Raw genomic sequence first — 20,136 nt, forward strand, 5'->3', positions numbered from 1 at the left:
AAAGTCTCCTAAACTTAGGTCTGAGTTAAGAGGCTCTTGTAGCATGTAATTTTCTTTGTCTTAATTTTTAAGTTAACCGACAAGGTGTAATGGGTCTTACTACTGCATTGTGGTGCCTGTGTATTATTATGTTTGTTCCCACTAATTCTCTTCTCCCATGCCCCCCACTTTCTCCTCTCCGAGAGTCGCCTCTGCTTAATGCTAGTGTGTTACCTCTGCTTTTCCCTCCTCTCTCATGATCTTCCTCCTAGGTTCATGGTCTCTTCCCTGCATCTGCCTACCACCCTTCAAGGCTAGGTTCCAAATATTAAAGAAAATGCACAGTACTTATCTTTGTAAGGTTTGGTTTGCTTCACATAATAGGATGGTTCCGTTTCCTGGCTCTTATAAATAAAAGCAGTAATAAACATGGGTATGTGAATACTCAAGGGGAATATAGCTGGGTCACGTGGTAGTTTTGGTGTCCAGACTGGTTTCTATAGATAGTGTAAATTGGCTACACCATCTACACTAGTGGCTAGTTAGAGTTCCTCTTTTTTTTTCCCCCCAATTTTTTATTAGGTATTTACTTCATTTACATTTCAAATGCTATCCCAAAAGTCGCCCATACCCTCCCCACCCCCTGCTCCCCTACCCACCCACTCCCTCTTTTTGGCCCTGGCGTTCCCCTGTACTGAGGCATATAAAATTTGCAAGACCAAGGGGCCTCTCTTTCCAATGATGGCCGACTAGGCCATCTTCTGCTACATAATGCAGCTAGAGACATGAGCTCTGGGGGTAGGTCAGCATTTGTATCCTTCCCTATCCCGGGCTCAGAAAGAGTCTGTTTTTGCATTCCCTGAGGCTGAGGCTGCGGGTGCCTTTTCAAGTGTAAACTTGCCAGTCAGTGTTTCCTTTGAGGACTGAGTAGTGTCCAGTTCATTGGCCCATTTATTAGGTGGATGATTTGGGGTTTGGTGTTTAGTTTTAGATTTCTTCAGATATTCTAGATATTAATCCCGTGTCTGTTGTGTAGCTGGGAGAGACTTTTTTTAAGCAGTATATTTTTTATGGGTTGTGGAGTTTGTCAAGTAGTGGATTCCATAAAAGTATTTTCGTCACTTTAATTTTTTAGTCAAGGAATGATATGTTAGCTCTAATAGCTATTTTAAATCAGAATGTCTGTTTCCTGTTAGTATGGAAGAAAATTGCTTAGGTTCTCCCTCCCTTTCCTTCTTCCTTTTCTCAGCTGTATGGGACCTGTATTTCTTTCAGTTCAGTGAAAGATCATGGGAGGAACTGGAAGGCCTCAGGCAGCTAAGTCCTTGGAAAGTAATGTGTTTACTTGGAGAGTATTTGAAACCGCATGCCCCAGAGGCAGAAAGGTGATCTCACTCTTCTGTCTTGTTGTTATTGGTGGTGATGCTGGTGATGGTGATGATAGTGATGGTTATGTTTTCGTGCCCATGTGCAAGAGTGTGAAGTTGGTGCTCTCCTTCTGTCTTTATATGAGTTCTAGAGATGGATTGAACTCAGTCACCAGGCTTGAACAGCAGGTGTCTTTACCCTTCCGGAGCCATCTCACTGTGTCCCCCACCCTTGGTTTTGATTTTGGTTTTTTTAAGAGGTTTCTCTGTAACCTGACTATCCTGGACACGGACACACACACACACAACTCACGCAGGCCATTAGGATCCTTCTGCAGTAAAGCTTTACGAGAGATAGATGATCAGCTTCAGGAGAGGAGACCCAGAGGGCAGAAAACCCTTCCCTTATATAGGCTGCGAAGTACGGTTAGAAGTACGGTTGGAGACGTGCACCACCAGGATTGGCTGCCCACCTTCAGCCAGATGAAGCCACGAGAGAGGCAGGGCTCAGGTAATGGAAAGATACCCTGACGCCTGCGCACATTTTACTACGAGCAACTAATGTCAGCGCCATCTTGTAACGGCGACTGTGAGGGCGGCTCCTCACAACATACCACACCACACTACACACACACACACCACACACACACACACACCACTACACACATACACACACACACACCACACACCACACACATACACACACATACCACACCACATACTACACTACACACACACACACATGCCTGTGTGAACCAATGGAGAGATCTGCCTGCCTCTGCCTTCTGAGTGTTGGGTTTAAAGGCATGCACTATCATGCCTGGCAACACTGAGTTTTTAAAAGTGTGTGTCTTTGTGTCTGTAGCTGGACACATGCTAGGATATACATGGACCAGTCAGAGGACAACGGACAACTCTCAGGAGATATCCCTCTGACATCCGAGGATTGACCTGAAGTGGTGAAATCTGTGTCCCGAGGCTGCTGAGTTTTACCTTAATTTTATGTGTTAAGATGTTAAAAGCAGTCGAGTGGTACTTAGAATCCTGCATTTAAGCTCTTAAACTTTTTAAAAGTACATTTAGCTCAAATCTTGAAGCCATTATGGCATGTTGTAATTTTCTTTTGCTTTATTGTTGTTGTTTGTTTTGTTTTTGTTTGTTTGCTTGTCTGTTTTATTGAGGCAGGGTTTCTCTGTAGCCTAAGGTGTCCTGGAACTCTCTTTGTAGACCTCACTGGGCTTGAAATCAGAACTCAGAGATCCACCTGCCTTTCATTCCCAAGTTCTAGGATTAAAGGCCTGAACCTATACTGTTGTATTTATATGTTCTTCATCATTTTAGATTATTATTTATAATAATTTATAATGATAAAGAACATATAAATACAACAATATATGAAAAAAATTATAGTCTGAAATATAGGATGCTGTTTACAGCAAGTTTTACATGAAAGTAAACCTTAAAAGGGGCAGGGAGTGGAGAGAAGAAATCCCTGTTAGAAGATGTGGGAGTGGCATACGCATGGCTAGGGGCAATAAGAATGTGAGAATTCCTAAATTTGGGATCTTTGCTGGTTTTTTGGGTTTTTTTGGTTTGGTTTGGTTTGGTTTTTGGTTTTTTTTCGAGATAGGGTTTCTTTCTCTGTGTAGCCCTGGCTGTTCTGGAACTCACTCTGTAGACAAGGCTGGCCTCAAACTCAGAAATCCGCCTGCCTCTGCCTCTCAAGTGCTGGGATTAAAGGCGTGCGCCACCACGCCCGACTTCTTTGCTGAATTTTATTAAGGCTATTGAAAATAAAGAGTCATCTTCCTCTTACCAGATTGGAAGTAGTTGTACTTGTAGTAGTAACTTATTTAAGCAATTGAGCGCTACCTATGTTCAGGACTCCGTGTTGTTTCTTGCTGTTCTCATTTGGTCAGTATAAGAATTAATTACATGATAGGGAGAAAGTTCTTAGCAATAGTGCTCGATAGACATTACCTGTAGTAATAATGTGAGTTTTTTTCCTTACACTGCAGCCATTTTTAAGCATAAAATAGAAATAACACCTGACAAGAGGAAGACATAATCGGAGTTACCTAAGATACAACAGTGTAAATCCAATTGAAGTGTTTCGTGTTTTTACATGCTTGTTTTTTGTTTGTTTTTGTTATGTTTTGTTAATCCAGGTAACTCCTTTTCCAAGTACTGGATTTATAAATGGGTTTACATCTCCGACCTTCAAACCTGCAACGTCTCCTCTGACATCACTCAGACAGTATCCTCCTAGAAGCAGGCAAGTTCACGGGTTGCTTTCAGTGCTCATGAACTTCATGTTGCGGTGTTCCAGATTGTCTGTAATAAGAGATGTGTGTAACCACTCAATGCTCATCAGCGATGAGACTGCCTGGTACTAAAAACTGTAATCTAAAGGAAGCCCCCAATGGATGCCAGCAGTGAGGAGGAGATTCTCCTCAGAGAAGGCTTTGGGGGAAGCGTTTACCGTGTGTTTATTCAGTAGGAAGCAGATCTTGACATACATAGTTCACATTAGCATGTTCATTCTATACTCCTTGATTGCTTTATAACTCAGCATATACAAACATCTCATTTGCAGGAATCCTAGTAAGTCTCATCTGCGCCATGCGATTCCTAGTACAGAGAGAGGGCCTGGGCTGCTAGAAAGTCCTTCAATATTTAACTTCACTGCAGATCGATTAATTAATGGTGTCCGGAGCCCACAGACGAGGCAAGCAGGGCAAACTAGAACACGAATACAAAACCCTTCAGCTTATGCCAAGAGAGAGATTGGAACTGGGCGTGTGGAGCCAAGTAGTCTTGAATCCTCTCCTGGTTTAGGGAGAGGAAGGTAAGTCACTCACATATTTTGTCAAACAGATATCATGTACGGATCATGAACTATTAATATTTTAAGTTTCAACTTAGATTTTTATAATTATATCGTAATACACTTCAGAAAAATCAAATAGAAGGCTATACAATGTTTTCCTTAATTCCTCAGGATAGTCAGGGTTTTTTTTGTTTTGTTTTGTTTTTTGTTTTTTTCTTAAACGAATGACATTTTCTTTCATAAAACTAAGCTGGTATTTTAGGAGCTGTACAGTTTCTAACCTGCTCTTCCTGCATACAGTTTCACCTTAGCAGTTAGCCCTGGCCCTCGAGGTCACTGCCCTGCACAGACTTGGGCTCTAAGGTGTGTCTCGTGGGTTCCTGGCCTTGCTTTCTTTAGGGCTGGTAGTAAGAAGGACTGGGCATGCGGCTCAGCTGTGGAGTGCATGCCTAGCATAAACAGGTCCTGGCTCTGCCTAGTACTCCACACAAATTAAAGAAACCGGACTGGAGCTGGCATTGGGATATAGTAGACAGATGTGAGTCACATAGCCACACACGCCAGCATTTAAATTCCGTTTCTACTAAATGTAATTAGAAACAAAAGCTGCTCTTATAGAGCAATTCCTATTGCCACATTATTTCCATTCTTGAGCAAGTAGTTCTTGGAGTCTTGATGTGTGTTGTCATTATCTAGGGTGATTTCCATACACTGAGTGTAAGCGACTGTACTTCTTCCTGTAGCCTCTAATGCAGCTTCCTTTTTGCTCACCGTCTCTTCTCCTGCCGTTTATACTTCCTCTAAAGAAGTGAGATTAGGAAAGAAACAGGCGGCCTCAGGGTCTGCGCCCTGCCCCGTGTTAACTAGGCCTGTTGCTAATGCGATGAAGCCTGTCAGGATTTTCCTCTAACAAATGCTAAGCAAAACTTCAGCCTGCCTAGGCTTTTTCTTTTTACCTATTTTGAAATGTTTAAATGAAAAAACTCTTAAGCTTTCCACACATACTTATGCAGCATGATTAATGAAAAACTGAAACTCAAGACTGTTGATTCCTCTTCCTTGGTACAGAGTCAGACCAAAGGCACACCTCTGAGGTGCAGCAGGTGTTGGTCTAAAGCAGCACGATAAAGCAGGTATCGTGGCAAAGCAAGCCACACAGGCTTTTGTTTAGTGTGCTGGGTGATTCAAAGTGTTGAAGGTTAGGATAGGTGTGCGATACCCAAGACTAAGACAGTGCTGTCTAGTTTCTTTGTTTTAAAAGCATATGCTGCTGTTTATTTTACTCACAGATCTCACCCCCTGCTACTGCCTAATCGCCCAGTGGTAGTCTTAACCTTTTGTTGTCCATCCATACCACTGGAAGACCTGAGTCATTAGTAGCTCTATCTCAGAAACCATATTTTTGCTGATCTGTACGAAGCAGCTCCCTAAACTATTGAAGGGTGGATAAGTACAGTTAGGAGGATCGTGAAGCCGGCTGATCTCAGATCTCATCCTGCTTCCAGAGCTCCGAAGTCACTTCCTCCCATGAAACCCCCATCCATCCATCACTGTTGCCCTCCGACGGCCTCTCACCAACCGCAGGCGTTTTAGCAGCACCTGAGACGCTGGGCCTTTCCAAAGGCGCTCAGTTGACTTTCTCTTTCAGAGGATTGCTGTTGTCTACGACTGTTTTGTGTGTGTGTGTTGGGGAAGGCTATGTGTATTATGTTTATCAACTTTGGGTCTTGCTCTTGTCCCATGTCCCTTCATTTTGAGGACAATTTCTCTCATTTAACTGGAGCTCACCAGTTTAGGCCAGGCTGGTTGACTACAGGGCTTCCCTTGTCCCAAATACCCCAATACCAGGATTGTAAACATAACCACTTGGCATTTTTATTTTAGAGGGTCCGTGCCTCTAATGTTCTTACGTATGTACAGATATACATCTTTGGGTGATGCACATAGAGGCCAGAGACAATCTTCCTCTCTCACTCTCCACCTTTGTCTGTGACTAAACCTGGAGCTGACACTTTGGCAACCTTTGCAGGCTAATGAGCTCCAGGGATCTGCCTGTTGCTCCCTGTGTATACTGGGGTTACAGGCAGAGCCATTGCACCTGGCTTTTATGCATCCTGAGATTCAAACTCAGGGCCTCATGCAATTTACAAAAACCATCTCCCTAGCTCCAGTGCATGGTTTTTAAAATACGGGTTCTGTGGCTGAAGCTCAGGTCTTAATGATTGGGCATCAAGCATTTTCTGACTGACCATCATCTACCCAGTTCCTATGAAGTCCATTTATTGAACACTAAAGCCCAAAAGTTAAAATTATTTTTCGGCCCATGACTGCAGAATGCATGTTGTTAGGTTGTTTTTTGGTTTTTGTTTTTAACATGTTATTAATCTGTTTCCATAGAGCTTTTGGATGGCCAGGTGCATTGTCAACAAACAATAGTAATCTGAAAAGAATGATTTACTCTTAATAATACATTTTCGGTACTTGCTTAAAACATTGAGTAACCATGTCATAATAGTCAGAAGCTACAGTAGTCCCTGGTGGAGAGTCAGCTGGACCATTAAAAGCTTCAGTGCTGGGCATTGACTTCTGTAGCTGGCATGTCCTAAATTGTATCTTCCTTCAATGGGAAGCTGTTTGACTTAGGTGAACCCTCTTGTGTGTGCTGGTAGCTGGGTCTTCTGGCTACCTCTCTGCATCCTCTGCCTCAGAGCCTGCTACTTCACCTGTGCTCTGGTGTCAGGGGGGATACTTCTTTCCTGTGCGTCACATGCCAACCTCTGTCAGCATGTACAACTTCCTTGCCTCTCTCACTCCCACAGGACTGAAAAGAGGGAGCCTTGTTACACATCATTCCCATAGCCATCTGGGAATATTGTGGCTCATTTGGCCTTTTGTCTGGGTCACTGGAATGTCTTCTGTCAGCAGGAAGGCCAGTTGGCTCTCCTGTTACTCATGGATTCACTGGCTGATGTGTGATGGCTATTCAGCGTCTCTCTGCTGTGATGTGCCTTCTCCACTTAGCTCAATCATTTCTAGATTTTAAAGAGAAAGACATATGGCTCTTCTTTTCACTTAAACACTTGTAAGGCATTGCACAATTCATTTCAATATTGTTGTACCCCAGGGAATAGGGAAATATAAAGCTGGTCAGTAAAGTTTCAGACCACATATTCATCTGTTAAGTTCACCATCTTACATAGGTGAAGCTCTTGACATCCCAGAGCAGTTGCAGTGGTAATCTTAAAACTCAGACTACCACAAAATACACAATAAAGTTAGAAATATTGCTGACTTTTAAAGTGTGGCACAAAGACACAGTAAGTGAGTGACATAGGGGAAATAGCATGGAAATTCCTGCTTGGCTGGGGCTGCTACCTGTAAATGCTCATAACCATGCGTGAAGGACAGCATGGAACAGGAGGAGAGGATCTCTTGGCTTTCAGTGCAGTTTGACGGATTTGGAAGCAGCAACTCCTGTCTTCAGTGATGGTGGCAGCATCTTGAAGCTACTGTGAGACAGGCCACAGGCACCATGGCTTAATAGAACTAACAATGGCCTGTGAGTCATCAAGGAAGAAAGCTCTTCCAGCCATTTTATACCAAATGGGTTATTGGAGCCTGAAAAGTCAAAAGGGTAGCATTGAGTGAGTAACACAGTGACATCAGGTGGCAGCCAAGGATCATGTTTGAGATTCTTAAAGACTAGAATCTCGAGAGAAGGGAGTCTGGGCAACAGACCTTCTGGGTCCAACAGGTACAGTGTAAAAAGATTGTAAGCTGAAGGGTAAATTTCCTATGTTCTTCCAGAACTTGGTAATGAAAGCTTAGCAGAGCTTCTGTCAGAGGAAAAGCAGTGTTTGCAGAATCCTTGCCACCTTACAAAGTGAAAAAAAGAGGTAGGCCGAGCCTGGAAGACATCTTGTTAAGCAGTATGCTCTACTTCTTCGGTGACATAGTCACTGTTAGTCTCCCAATAGTATTTGAACTTCCAAGTAGCTTGGGACAGGTTTATGCTTCTACAAGACAGATGATGGCGATTCTTACTGTTTCTCAACTGAAGAGTTAACGTTCCTAAGTAAGATCTTAACACTTCCAGTGAAACTTGAGAGAAGCTAGTAGGTTCACTTTACTAACATGAATGGATGTAACTTTCAGTCCTTGTTTTTGAGCTATGGACCAATGGAACCAGGATTAATGTGTAGCTTCCTTCTTATTGCATCATATGGCCATGTCCAAGGGTGTATTCAGAAGCAGGAGGGGTGATCTAGATCTTCCTTCCTGAAACACTTGCTCTTCCACTGAGCTCACAGATCTCCCTCCCACTGCTTTTCAGAGGACTTGTTACCCATTAACTTTTTCTGTTGGTCTGAAGCACTGAGAGGCTCCCATAGCATCTTCAAGGCTTCCGTCGTGTATCTGCTACCCTTGTGCATGCCAAGGTCAATATAGTAAAAAACTCCAAACGCCAGGCGCTGATTGGCATTGTGAAGCTCTGTTAGCTCACAGAGAGAAGCATTGCCCATGTGTGGGGTCCAAAACATGAGCGTTCCCAGAATCCAGTTGCCGATTGAGTGGTGCCAGGACTGTCTCCTTGCCTGTCCCCTGTGGGCTGTGGCCTCTGGCTGTGTCTTTACTTTGCAATCACTTTGTGAGGGATGGGCACAGATAACGTGTTCCAGGACATCCTGCCATTACAGAATTCAGTACATTCCTAGTGGGCTATCAAGGTGCTCTGAAGGCAGTAATATTTTTTGTGGGAGGCCATAGACTGGCAGGAAGACACTTGTCAGGCAGCATTGGTATTGCTACACACATACCTGAGGGAAGCCAGCCCAGTGATGAGCCTTTATGGTATCTTGAGGCAGCAGCGTAACACAGGTGCTCACAATGGACCCACGTGCCCAAAGACCTGGTCACTGGGACCAAGGGACCTATTCCTACAGGTTGCTGCTCATGCCCACCTTTGTGGCACATAGCTCATCTCTCCTCAGGCATTTAGCCCCTACTAAGCTAACCAGAGGGTCTGTAGAGCAGTCCTCAAGCTTATTATTCTAATAAAAATACTTTAGGAAAACCATTTTTTTCTCTTTATGTTTATATAATGAATCTCCTTTGGGGAGTGTGTTCAATTGAAATAATAGAAGAGATAAAAAGTAAAAATAAAATTACAAGTTGGAAGTCATGTGTGTCTTGTTAGGCAACACAAACTCATCCAGGATGCTATAAATCTTGATGCAGCGGCTCACTGTGGAGCTGCAGGGCACAGACTTTCAGCCTTTCTGCCCAGGGTCTGGCTGCTGTTGATGGGAAGGCAAGCTTGAACTTTAGGGACCTCTTAAGGTTTCAGAGGTTCTTAATGTGGCTTTTGCAGTAAGGAATAATTATAGTTTTTTTTACTCATGTTTTAAATAGCTCACCTAATATAGTTTAGTGTTAGATTTTCTGTTATATATATCTTGTCATTCCAGCTGAAGGGATTTAAACATTCAAATCTTAGAAATTCTAAGTAGCTAGTAGCTACTAAGAATAACTATTTTTCTCTTATCTTTCTGGATATCTAACTTAATGATTTCCTTTCAACATTTTGATTTGTTTGTACTTTTATTTAAGACCATAAGACCATTTTGTTATATGATACAGGCTGACCATAAGCTTGCCAGCCTCCTGCCTCGGCCACCCCAGTACTAGACCTGCAGGCGTGTGCTGCAATGCCTCGCCTCTCACTGTGCTTTTAAAAGCTGACTTTTAGAATCCGAATTTATTCATGAAAGATTAAACATATTAAAGACTGGTTGAGTTGGTGCATGCTGCTTTGTATACATGAACCAAACATAAGCTTTGCAAATTTTTCAAGTGAGGGGAAAAATAATGGTCTTTTGCTTTCTTCTAGGAAAAATTCCTTTGGCTATCGGAAGAAAAGAGAAGAGAAGTTTACAGTAAGTATATATAGAGTGTGTGTGTGTGTGTGTGTGTGTGTATATGTGTGTGTGTGTACTCACACACACAAGCTCACTAATGTATGAACCCATCCACTGGAATACATAAGAGCCAAAAGGAGACTTCAGGTATCTATCACTCTCAACCTTATTGTTTTTAGATAGTCTCTTATTGAACTGGAAGCCCCCTGTTTCAGGTAGGTTGGTTGCCAGTGAGCTCCTTTGATTATCCCGTCAATGCTAGGGCTCCAGACATCCAGCTACATTTATCTTTTTACATGAGTTCCAGGGATTTAAACTCAGGTCCTCATGTTTGCAGAGCAAGCAATCTTACTTACAGAACCATCTCTTATCCCCAAAGGGATATCTTTCTAAGACATTTAAATATAAGATAGCAAACATGAGCACTAATTAAGTGGATTAAGACTGAGATATGAGGAGGAACAGAGCAAAGAACTTAAAAAGTGATATCATTAAACTGTAACTGACATGTTTGGCCTAATTAAGAAAGGATTGTGGAGTTTTTAGGAATACTGATGACTGGTTTATGGTGTGCTTCTTTAATATGTAAACAAAGGTGCTGTGAACAACTCAGGTACGAGTTCACTTTTATGAATGGTTTGGTCTATATGTTGTTCAGAAAAGGTCCTCAGTGGGTAACTATAGTGGGATTTTAAGCAAGAGCTCTCCTCCCAACCACTGGGAAGCATCTAAGACTGGAGAGTGCATGCTGAAACCTTGGCTAATAGGAAACATCAAGTTTGTTTGGATGTTAGATGCAGTAGCCAAGCTAGCATGAGCCTGTCTTCCCTCTGCAGCACTGTGAGCAGAGGCTTCGTTTGTACCATAGATCTTAGCAACCTAGGGGTGTGGATGTCTTTCTTCCCATTAGTAGAGAACTATCATCCTTTCCTCAGCAGGAAGCACTTTCTGGCTTCTCTCTTATTGACATATTGGAGCCACTGAGGTATGGGTTACTTTTCAACAAGCTCTGTGAGATCACATTTGATCTGATCACCAAGAAGGCTACCAAGAGAGTGGTTGTAAGGGCTCATAGCTGGGTGAACTTGAGCTGAAAGGTTATCAGTACAGCCTCTGTTTGGTTTGTCACCTTAGATGTATTACATCTTGTAACCTGCTTATCTTTGGAATTTTGTAAGTGTGTGTGTGTGTGTGTGTGTGTGTGTGTGTGTGTGTGTGTGTGTGTGTGTTTGCACGTGTGAATATGCACAGCTCACATGTTTGGCCCATATATGAAGGTCAAAGGACAACTTGTATGAGTAGTTTCTTTTTTTCTTTGTACTGTGTGGTTCCCAGGGGTTAAGTTTAGGTCCTCAGGCTTAGCAGCAGACTTTTGGCCACTGTACCCTCACACTGGCCTACTGTTTACATTTGAACTCTGACGTTATTGTTTTCTAGACTCTGCTTACAGTTTATCATGGTGGCCTAAGTTTCAAGTTAGTTGGACCCTAGGAATTATTTGTGCAACATTTATAAATTTTGGGGCGGGTGTGAAAGTTGGAAGATTCTTTGACTTGCTTTCTACCCTTGTCACTTCACACTTGTGTGACCTTACGGGGTGCTGCTGTGTTGCAGAGCAGTCAGACGCAGTCTCCAACACCACCAAAGCCTCCATCACCGAGCTTCGAACTGGGACTGTCCAACTTCCCCCCATTACCTGGAGCTGCAGGCAATTTGAAGACAGAGGACTTGTTTGAAAACAGGCTTTCCAGCTTGATCATAGGATCTTCAAAAGAAAGAGTAAGCTATGTGTTACAGTTGCTGATGTTTTCTAGGCACTGATTTGTACCAGGACTTGACCCAGGTCTTTTGCACACATTAGAAAGTGGGGGGGGGGTGAGGTTGGGGTGATAGCTGTTTATCCTTGGAGCCAGCTCAAGCCAGCCTTTCCTTGCCATCTGCTGGGGTTGCCGTTGAAGCCTGTGCTGTACAGATGCCTAGACCCATAAGTCTGAATTAGAGCAGAAATAAGACTTGTGGTAATCTACGTAGTGCACGTAGGAAGAAGCTTAGGCTCGCTCTGCTGTAGTGTAGTGGCTTCAGGTAAACTCTGGGCTGCATCGTGGTCTTTCACTACAGTCCTCATCTCAGGAGATCCCTTTCCAGGCCTGCCTTTGAAGGACACTTAGCTAGCAGGCTGGAAATGGGATTTGTCCCTCTGCCAGGGTCAGTGTTTGAAGACTGTGGGACATGTAGAGAAATTACTTTCTGCCCAATTACTAAGGTATGGCTAAGTGCTAGGGGTACACACAGTGGGGGGCTGTAGAATACATCCCTCCTGCTGCATGGTAAACTATGGCTGTACATCAGATAGCACATGTGTCTTTTCATTAGAGGGCGGGACACCACTCTACTACAGAGTTTAGAGCCACAGTAGCGGCTGCCATAGTTACTAGGCCAGATGACTTTGCTATAGTAACTTGAGATTAAGGTCAGGTAAAAGTTGAATCTCAGATTGGGATAGTAATTGCCACTGTTTTTAGCATGGACACTGAGTTTCCCAAGATCCTAACTTTTCTAGTAAGGGTTACATGTTAGAGTTGAGATGTCTTGGACAGTGTAAGTCTTAACATTCACCTAATAATTTCCAGTTGGCTTATAAAACAGAAAATGATCATTTCAGCAGTCATGGAGTCTTGTTTTCAAGCATGTCCTCCTCCCTTAGTAATAAATAAGAGAGTAATAGTAGGCCTCCTAGCTCCAAAGACAGCTGCTGCTCGGAATGTACTTCAGTTTCTGTGGAAAGCCCTGTTTAAAGAAACAATTATTGCTTTCTGAAAGGCTGTTCTTGACTCTGTGGCCAAGTTACACAGTCTTCACTGCTGCCAGTGGTGATATGTCTGCAGAAACTGCAGAGGACTTGGGACAATAGGCCACCTAGCCCCTCCGTGCTTGACCTGGATTTATGACTCTTTGCAAAGTGCCATATGTATCTGTGTTAGTCAGTGTTTAACACACGATGAATCTGAGCATGCTTTTACAAATAGAAAGCCATTAGCTTCCTTGTGTTAGGTTTCTTTCACTTGTTCTCAATCCAGCAGAACCTCTGTCCCCCTCCCATACTCCCCCCCCCCCCTCAGCCCCCTCCCCGGCAAAAGTATAAATTGTTCCGTTCTCCCAAAGCTGAAGTTCCAGCTACTCTATTCCAGCAACTTTTTTTTTAACCTTTGAACTTACACCTTCTTTGAAGAGAAAAGCAGTTAGTAAATTTTGTCTTTTTGTATTTAAACTTGTAGCCAATTACTTAACTTGCCCTAAAATCACATGCTGGGTTAATGACACACCATGTGTACACTTGTATGAATCACGGCTCCACTAAGCAACTCGTTGATGGGGTAATGTCTGATTCACTCAGGTCTTACCTTAGTGACCTTGCCTATTAAATTGGATAAAGCACTTTTGTACACCTGCTTCTAAGGGTGGTTTGTGGATTCTCATGAGAGCTCCTGTGGGTATCTACCTCCCACCACTGGGCACTCAGATTTATGTAAGCATGGATATGTCAGTCTTTGTTTTGTATTAGTTACAAGTGTGAATCATAGTGTAACTTGGTAATTCCACCCCAGCTGATATGTCAGATCCCTGATATGTCAGATGAGTAAGGTGTGTTTGGAAGCTCTTCACTTGAAAAGACAAACTTACGGGTAATTATAATGCATCTGCTGGGAGCAAAAAGGCTGAGTGCTGTGCAGCCAATGACAGACTCAAAATGTCATTATGTTTGCTGGAGGCTTCTCCTGTGTCTCTGCTGTGACTTGACAGTTGTTGGTAACATGCCATTGTTTTGTTTGCTTGGAGTATGGATACACCAGTCGGCATCAATCGTAGGGGTTAGGAAGCAGTCTCCAAAGATGGGTTAGAGATTGCCGTGGTTGGACCCTTAACTTCTTGGGCAAAGATATGACAATTGCTAAATACTACTTTAACGGTTTTCAGAACCTCAGTACAGATGCAAGCACAAACACTGTTCCTGTAGTGGGACCCAGAGAGCCCTCCGTGCCAGCGCCCTGTGCTGTGTCGGCAGCATTTGAACGTTCCCCTTCCCCGGTCCATTTACCTGAGTGAGTATCAGTATTCTGCCAGCCCTCTGCCAGGTACAAGTTTAAGTGCTCTGTAATATTAAGTGTGGTTCTTAAACCAGATGGCATTTTCACAGGGATCCCAAGGTGGCAGAAAAGCAGAGGGAAACTCAGAGTGTGGACAGACTCCCTTCTACCCCTACTACAACTGCATGTAAATCCGTGCAGGTGAATGGAGCAGCAACAGTAAGTGCCTTGCCTGCCCTCCACAGCACTCAGGCATCCCGTGTGTGTCCTGACTCTGACGATGGGCTTTCAGTAGTGTGTGCCTTCATTTCTCTGTATGAGTTCACTGAGGTCTTCTATTTCAGATAGTAACAAGGTCCCAACTCTGTCCTGTATGGAGTTTGGTGACCTCTGTATTTAGTGTGTGTGTTGTACATATGAAATGATTAGCTGGGTAGTGGTGGTACACGTATACCTTTAATCTAGATACTCTAGAGGCAGATGCAGGTGGATTTCTGAGTTTAAGGTCAGCCTGGTCTACAGAACAGATTTCAGGACAGCCAGGGAGGGCTACACGGAGAAAAACACAGCAACAACAAAAGTTTGTCTGCTTCAAAGGCTTAGACAGATTGTGGGGTGGGGGGTCTAGAGGAGGGGCATGGGTGGTTCACGGCTTCTTCATCCTTTGAGGGAGGGAAGACTAAGGTCAGTATGTAATATATGAGAGAAGAATAAAAGGAAAACAGGGTAAGGGATGGAATGAAGCAGAATGGCATAAAGAGCAACACGCTGTCCTGTTGCCCTGCTTATGTGTCCCAGTGACTCTGCCAGCTCTGTTGGCTTAGGCCCTTAGGTCCAATGCTTGGGAGATGGGGCAGAGAGATAACTGCAAATTTGAGTCCTGTGATCTACATAGCAAGTTTCAGCCAGCCAGGGATGCACAGTGAGGCAGGAGTTCCTGCCCTTGATGATCTGGCATCTCTATACTTGGGAGGCAGAAGTAGGAAGATTGAATTCCACAAGTCTGTGTAAGTGCCAAACCAGCTACGGCTCTGCAGTAATGCTCCATGTGGAGGATCGGGAGTGAAGCCATCTCACGACCTGACCGCTGTGTCACACTGTCCCCGCCTGCTCTCTGTGTAAGCATAGCACTTGCACTGGTCCTGACTTAGATCAAACGAAGAGGGGCCAGGGTTTGCATCTTTGTTTTTCCCTTGAGCCTCATAGGCTTCCATGTTTCTCAAGAATGCTTTAAGGCTTTGTGTTGGTCCCCATTTTATTGTTGTGCCTTTATGGCTGCTGGCTGTTCTAGAGAGGCATCTCTATAGCATCTTCAGAGGGAAACTGGACTACAAGGAAAGGGAGCGGTGTCTTTAAGATCAGAGACATCTGGGTTTTTTAGTCTTTAAAACTTAGTGTTTTTTTTTTTCCAAGACAACCATGATTAGCTTAGAAAAATGGATGTGTATTTTCAAATTATTTAAATCTAACATAAGTCAAGAGACTGCATTTGTGCTTCAGGAAGCAGTATTGTTACAATGTCCCTATTTAGTAATTATTCTTCCTTCTGCAGTAATTTCAACTCTGTGACATAGTCCATCACCACATCCTACAAGTATACCAATAACTTTTTTCCTCACAGAGTGAATTTTTGATACTGTACTCGTGTCCACAAGCTCTAGAGGCGTTAGCTTTGATGCTGATCACTAGCTGCCATAGACATGCCAGAAGTTGCTCTTGAATTTTATGAATCTCTTAAAAGTAAAAATACCCATGAAGATGAAATTGTAATTAAAACAAAAACTTTATCTTATATAACTTCTTCCCTGAAAGAGCTTCCATCCCTGATATTTTGTATACATAACCCCATATTCTATGTTTCCAGGAATTGAGAAAGCCCAGTTATGCAGAGATTTGTCAGAGAACGAGTAAAGACCCTTCTTCCTCCTCTCCATTGCAACCCCCAAAAGAACAAAAGCCAAGCACTGTCGCCTGTGGGAAGGAGGAGAAGCAGCTGTCTGAGCCTGTCGAGAGACACCGAGAGCCCCCTGCCCTTAAGTCCACGCCTGGAGTCCCCAAGGATCAGAGGAGGCAGCCTGGGCGCCGAGCCTCTCCTCCAGCTGCCGGGAAACGCCTGAGCAAGGAACAGAACACGCCTCCCAAGTCTCCTCAGTGAGAGCTGCGTGCCTGCGAGGGCTCTGGAAGAGCTGTACCCACCGTGAGAAGCTCTCCCACTCAGTACGGAATGAGCCGCTGGTTAGGAGCTTGCAGTGTCTGTGGGGCCCGTGGGATACCTGCAAGTTACTTCCTTCTGTGAGTCGGATATTCCCCCTCTTGGAAAAAAAAATGTATTTTTCAGGATTTAATTATATAATATAAACCTTATTTTAGGTTGGTGCTTAACTGGAGGTGATACAGAAGTCTGGTGTTTTCAGGATAGAAAATGTATTTATCCTAACAAATGGATATTTTTTATTAAGCCTCCACGTGGCTCTGAGTGCAAAGCTATAATGAGTTTTTCTAAATTAAGGGAACTCTGCTACTTCCTTTTTTTTTTTTTTTAATAGTTGGTCTACAAGTGCGCATTGGTAGGGTGTCCAGCAGATGGATGGGGGCTGATGGCAGGGGCAGGGGCAGCCTTGGCCTCACAGAGCAAGGGACTGGCATGTCAGGACACTGACAGACTGGCATAGGAGCTGTGTTTTCATCTAAACCCTTAGCAACAGGTAACTCTAGCTTTAAAACAAGATACAGATGTACATACAGTTCTTTTTTGATCTAGTGGGCAGAACCTGCAAAGAGCACCCTAGAAAGACCTGAAACCTTTGAGTTTTGATGTCCTGCGAGCAAGTAACCAGCCTCTCACTCCAGTTCCAAGTGGCTACTATGTAAAATAAATTCAAAGCACATTGTGAATAGAACCTAGATGGAATTAGAAACTGCTGCTGCCCACTGATGTCAGAAGTTGTACACGATGTGTGTCCCTGTGAGTGAGTGGCTACCTGGCTCTCATCCTCCATGCTCTCTCTGTGTCCCCCACACTCTGGAGAGTCGTGTCTTAGCCAGCTCTGTGTGGATGTCTTCTTGTCCCTCTGCATCAGCACGTGGATTTAGAAGTACCTAGCCGTGAGAGAGTGCTGTCGGTGGTCCCCTCTGGCTTGCGAGGACAGAGTCCTTGCTCTTTTACCTCCAGGACGAGGGTTTTCTTGATTGTTTCAGAAGCTGCACTTCTGAGGAGCGAGAGTGCAGTCAAGTTAGCAAGTTCATAATAAAGTTACAGATAAATTATTTTGTTTTAAAACGCCTAAGATTTTTCTTTAAGTATTCTAAGCAGCAGACATTAAACTATTTCCTGCTATATGTAACCATACAGCTTATTCCACAAAATGCTATTTAATGAGACTGAAGGTTGTTTTGGTTTCTTTTTTCTTTTTTTTTTTCTAAGGAAAAAAATTATTTCCATCCAATATTTAAAGACTTGAATTTTATTTAAACTTGAAAATGACTTTGCCTTAACTTTTGTATAAGACAGCTTAGAGCTCACGGAGACCTGCCCCTGGGTTGGCGGGAGTGGATCGGTTACTCAGTTGCCATGCGGATCTCCTGGTGTTGGTTTTGCTGAGAACGCATACTGTTGTACAAGAACTCCAGTGGTTTTTGTAACATACCTACAGATCTTCAACAGTTGATCTTTTTTCAGATTGTTGAAAAGTCCTGTAAATGCAAATAGTCGCTACTGTGTTAAATCTGTGCACTTGGGAGTGTGCTCTGCTTGTACAGTGTAAATAATCAGAACATATGAGAAAGGTACCCTACAGAGAAGAATCTGATAAAAATTATTGATATATTATAAATGTTGCTGTTGAGCTGATGTAGATAAACTAAATGTTGTGGTTTGAGTATTATTTTAATTTGTTAAGGTTTTTCTTTTTCCCCTTATACTGGTGTGTTGAACTGATTTTGCCTCTTTGCTGCAAAAGGGAAATGGAAAGTCTTATTGAAAGCCTTTGGATGTTTTCATACTCTTAAAAAGAATGTAAGTACATACTAATCATATGTGATATGTGAGGGTTTTGAAGGAGAGTATAGAGAGCAGAGACTGGCAGGATCTTCCAATGAAAGTAAAAAACAGAATGTGCTAATTAAAATTATACTCTGTTAAGTGATTTTTCCTGCCAGAGGCAAAGATGGCCTGATGCACGTGACCATTTCCTTCAGAGCAACTGTCATTCAGTTACATAGGAGTATACGCAGTGCTGATGTTTCAGACGCCTGTGAAAGGAACATAGGACGAATTTCCTTATAGATGTCAGATCACTGACAAAAAAAAAAAAAAAAAAAAAGAAAGAAAGAAAGAAGAAGAAGAAAACAGCTGGCCTCTTGAACCCACACTAGCAGATACTGTCTATCTGGAAAGGCGAGCCTGAGGCCTCAGGCCCTTCACATCACATCTTTGCTGGAAGAGGGGCCAAATTATGGTCAGCACCCCTTACCCCCAAGGGTGCTCTCACAGAGGAGCTTTGATTTTTAATGAGAAGTCCTTTCCCCAAGGCTGAGCATTGCAGCACGAAACCTGTGTGGCAGAGCCAAGCTGTAGGTGCTTGCTGTCTGCTGGCTGGAAGTGTACAGCTCAGTGGCCACACGCAAGGGCAGGTGGGCAGATGCACGAGGTGGGACACTGATTACTGCTTAGCCAGTGACAGCCTGGCATCAGGAACTAAAGCCTTGCTCAGATGTGATTTTTATAAGCACTCGTTTTTCAGGAAGCAAAGGTGATATGCCAAATAGCTGTATAATGTCAAAACAGAGACTTCCTGAACACTTTGAGGTTTTCCACTCAGAAAAAAAAGGAAGTTATCAAAATAGGAAGCTGTTGAGGGTGCATGCAGACTCTTGCTATGTCACATCCAGCAAGTGTGGTATGTGGCTTTCATAATCTATTTACGTTTACTCATTCCTTTCAGTATCTCAAGGTATAGAATCAGAGATACCACAGTCACAAGGACCTTTTTAACCTGTAAAATTGTGTGATGATGCTTACTTACCATATGGAAATACGGACTAGGAATCTGGCCCCACCTCACCAGACAGGAATTTCAAGTGATTCCTCTCTCATAGTCAGTGTCATGATGTCTCTGTGAACCCCTCCTGTCATTGCATCACTGGTTGCCACTAGTGGGTGGCAAAAAAAAAAAGAAAAAAAAAAGAAAAGAAAAAAAGACAAAAAAAAAAAAGGAAAAAAAAGTCTTATATTGCTGTATTAGGGTTTCTGCAGTTGATATTGAAAAACTGGTCCAGTGTGTCACAGCAGGCGACTGATGGTGCATACCTGTCTCTGTGTCCCCTTCAGTGAGCTGTAGTTGTGGGTTTGTGTGCTTTGTAGCCTGTTATACGGAAAGCAACAGACAATCGAAGATTCCAGGAGTGCTAACTAACAGCTGCAAGTCACAGACGGGGAGTGTAACAAGTGGAAGCTTGCCTGAGGGCTTCTGTTTCTGTTCTACTTTTCATTAAGACTGGAGTCAAGCTTACATGTAAACTATTGGTGATTTAAGTTTCCTTTTGTGTCATTTTTGTGTAAAACTGTCTAATTTGAAAAAAATGTAGCTTATGAAAAATAAAGATTTAGGCACTGTTCAATTTTTCTTTTGATTCTTTTAAATTAAAATTTTCTTGAAGAATGCATTTTTTTAAAGATTTTTTTGTTTCCTTCACTGTACATGAAGAAGATAAACAGAAGCCCACAGCATACACTTAAGGTTTTAAAGTCACCCAGCCCTCCTGAGCAGACCACCCACAGCATAGGACTGATGAAGTGTGCAGGCTGTTGGCGTCCTCTGCCAGAGCAGCAAGTGCTCCTAACCGCTGAGCAGCTCTCTAGCCACCTCCGGCATTGCTTGTTGTTTGGATTCCCTAGTGTTGGTTTGGTTTGGTTTGGGACAGACAATTGGCCTGCTGTAACTCGTTGTATAGACCAG

The 20,136-nt window shown here is 43.2% G+C and overlaps 1 protein-coding gene across 6 annotated transcripts in view; it reads left to right on the top strand.

Moving 5' to 3' along the window:
• Larp4b (La ribonucleoprotein domain family, member 4B) overlaps window positions 1-19,843 on the top strand; it is an 80,799-nt gene extending 60,956 nt beyond the window's left edge. For 3 of the 6 annotated variants that reach the window (XM_006516476.3, XM_006516477.4, XM_011244253.3), the window contains 7 exons: window positions 3,515-3,621; window positions 3,943-4,194; window positions 10,067-10,112; window positions 11,709-11,873; window positions 14,070-14,194; window positions 14,290-14,398; window positions 16,044-19,798. In XM_006516476.3, coding sequence (XP_006516539.1) covers window positions 3,515-3,621; window positions 3,943-4,194; window positions 10,067-10,112; window positions 11,709-11,873; window positions 14,070-14,194; window positions 14,290-14,398; window positions 16,044-16,334 — 1,095 coding nt within the window. In that variant the 3' untranslated portion in view covers window positions 16,335-19,798. Of the gene's footprint in view, window positions 1-3,514; window positions 3,622-3,942; window positions 4,195-10,066; window positions 10,113-11,708; window positions 11,874-14,069; window positions 14,195-14,289; window positions 14,399-16,043 lie in introns of all 6 variants that reach the window. The other 3 variants (NM_172585.3, NM_001311117.1, XM_011244254.3) reach the window with 3 other exon arrangements.
• Window positions 19,844-20,136: the final 293 nt, after the last annotated feature.

Source organism: Mus musculus, chromosome 13 (assembly GCF_000001635.26).
Source record: "Mus musculus strain C57BL/6J chromosome 13, GRCm38.p6 C57BL/6J".
Classification (NCBI taxonomy): Eukaryota; Metazoa; Chordata; class Mammalia; order Rodentia; family Muridae; genus Mus; species Mus musculus.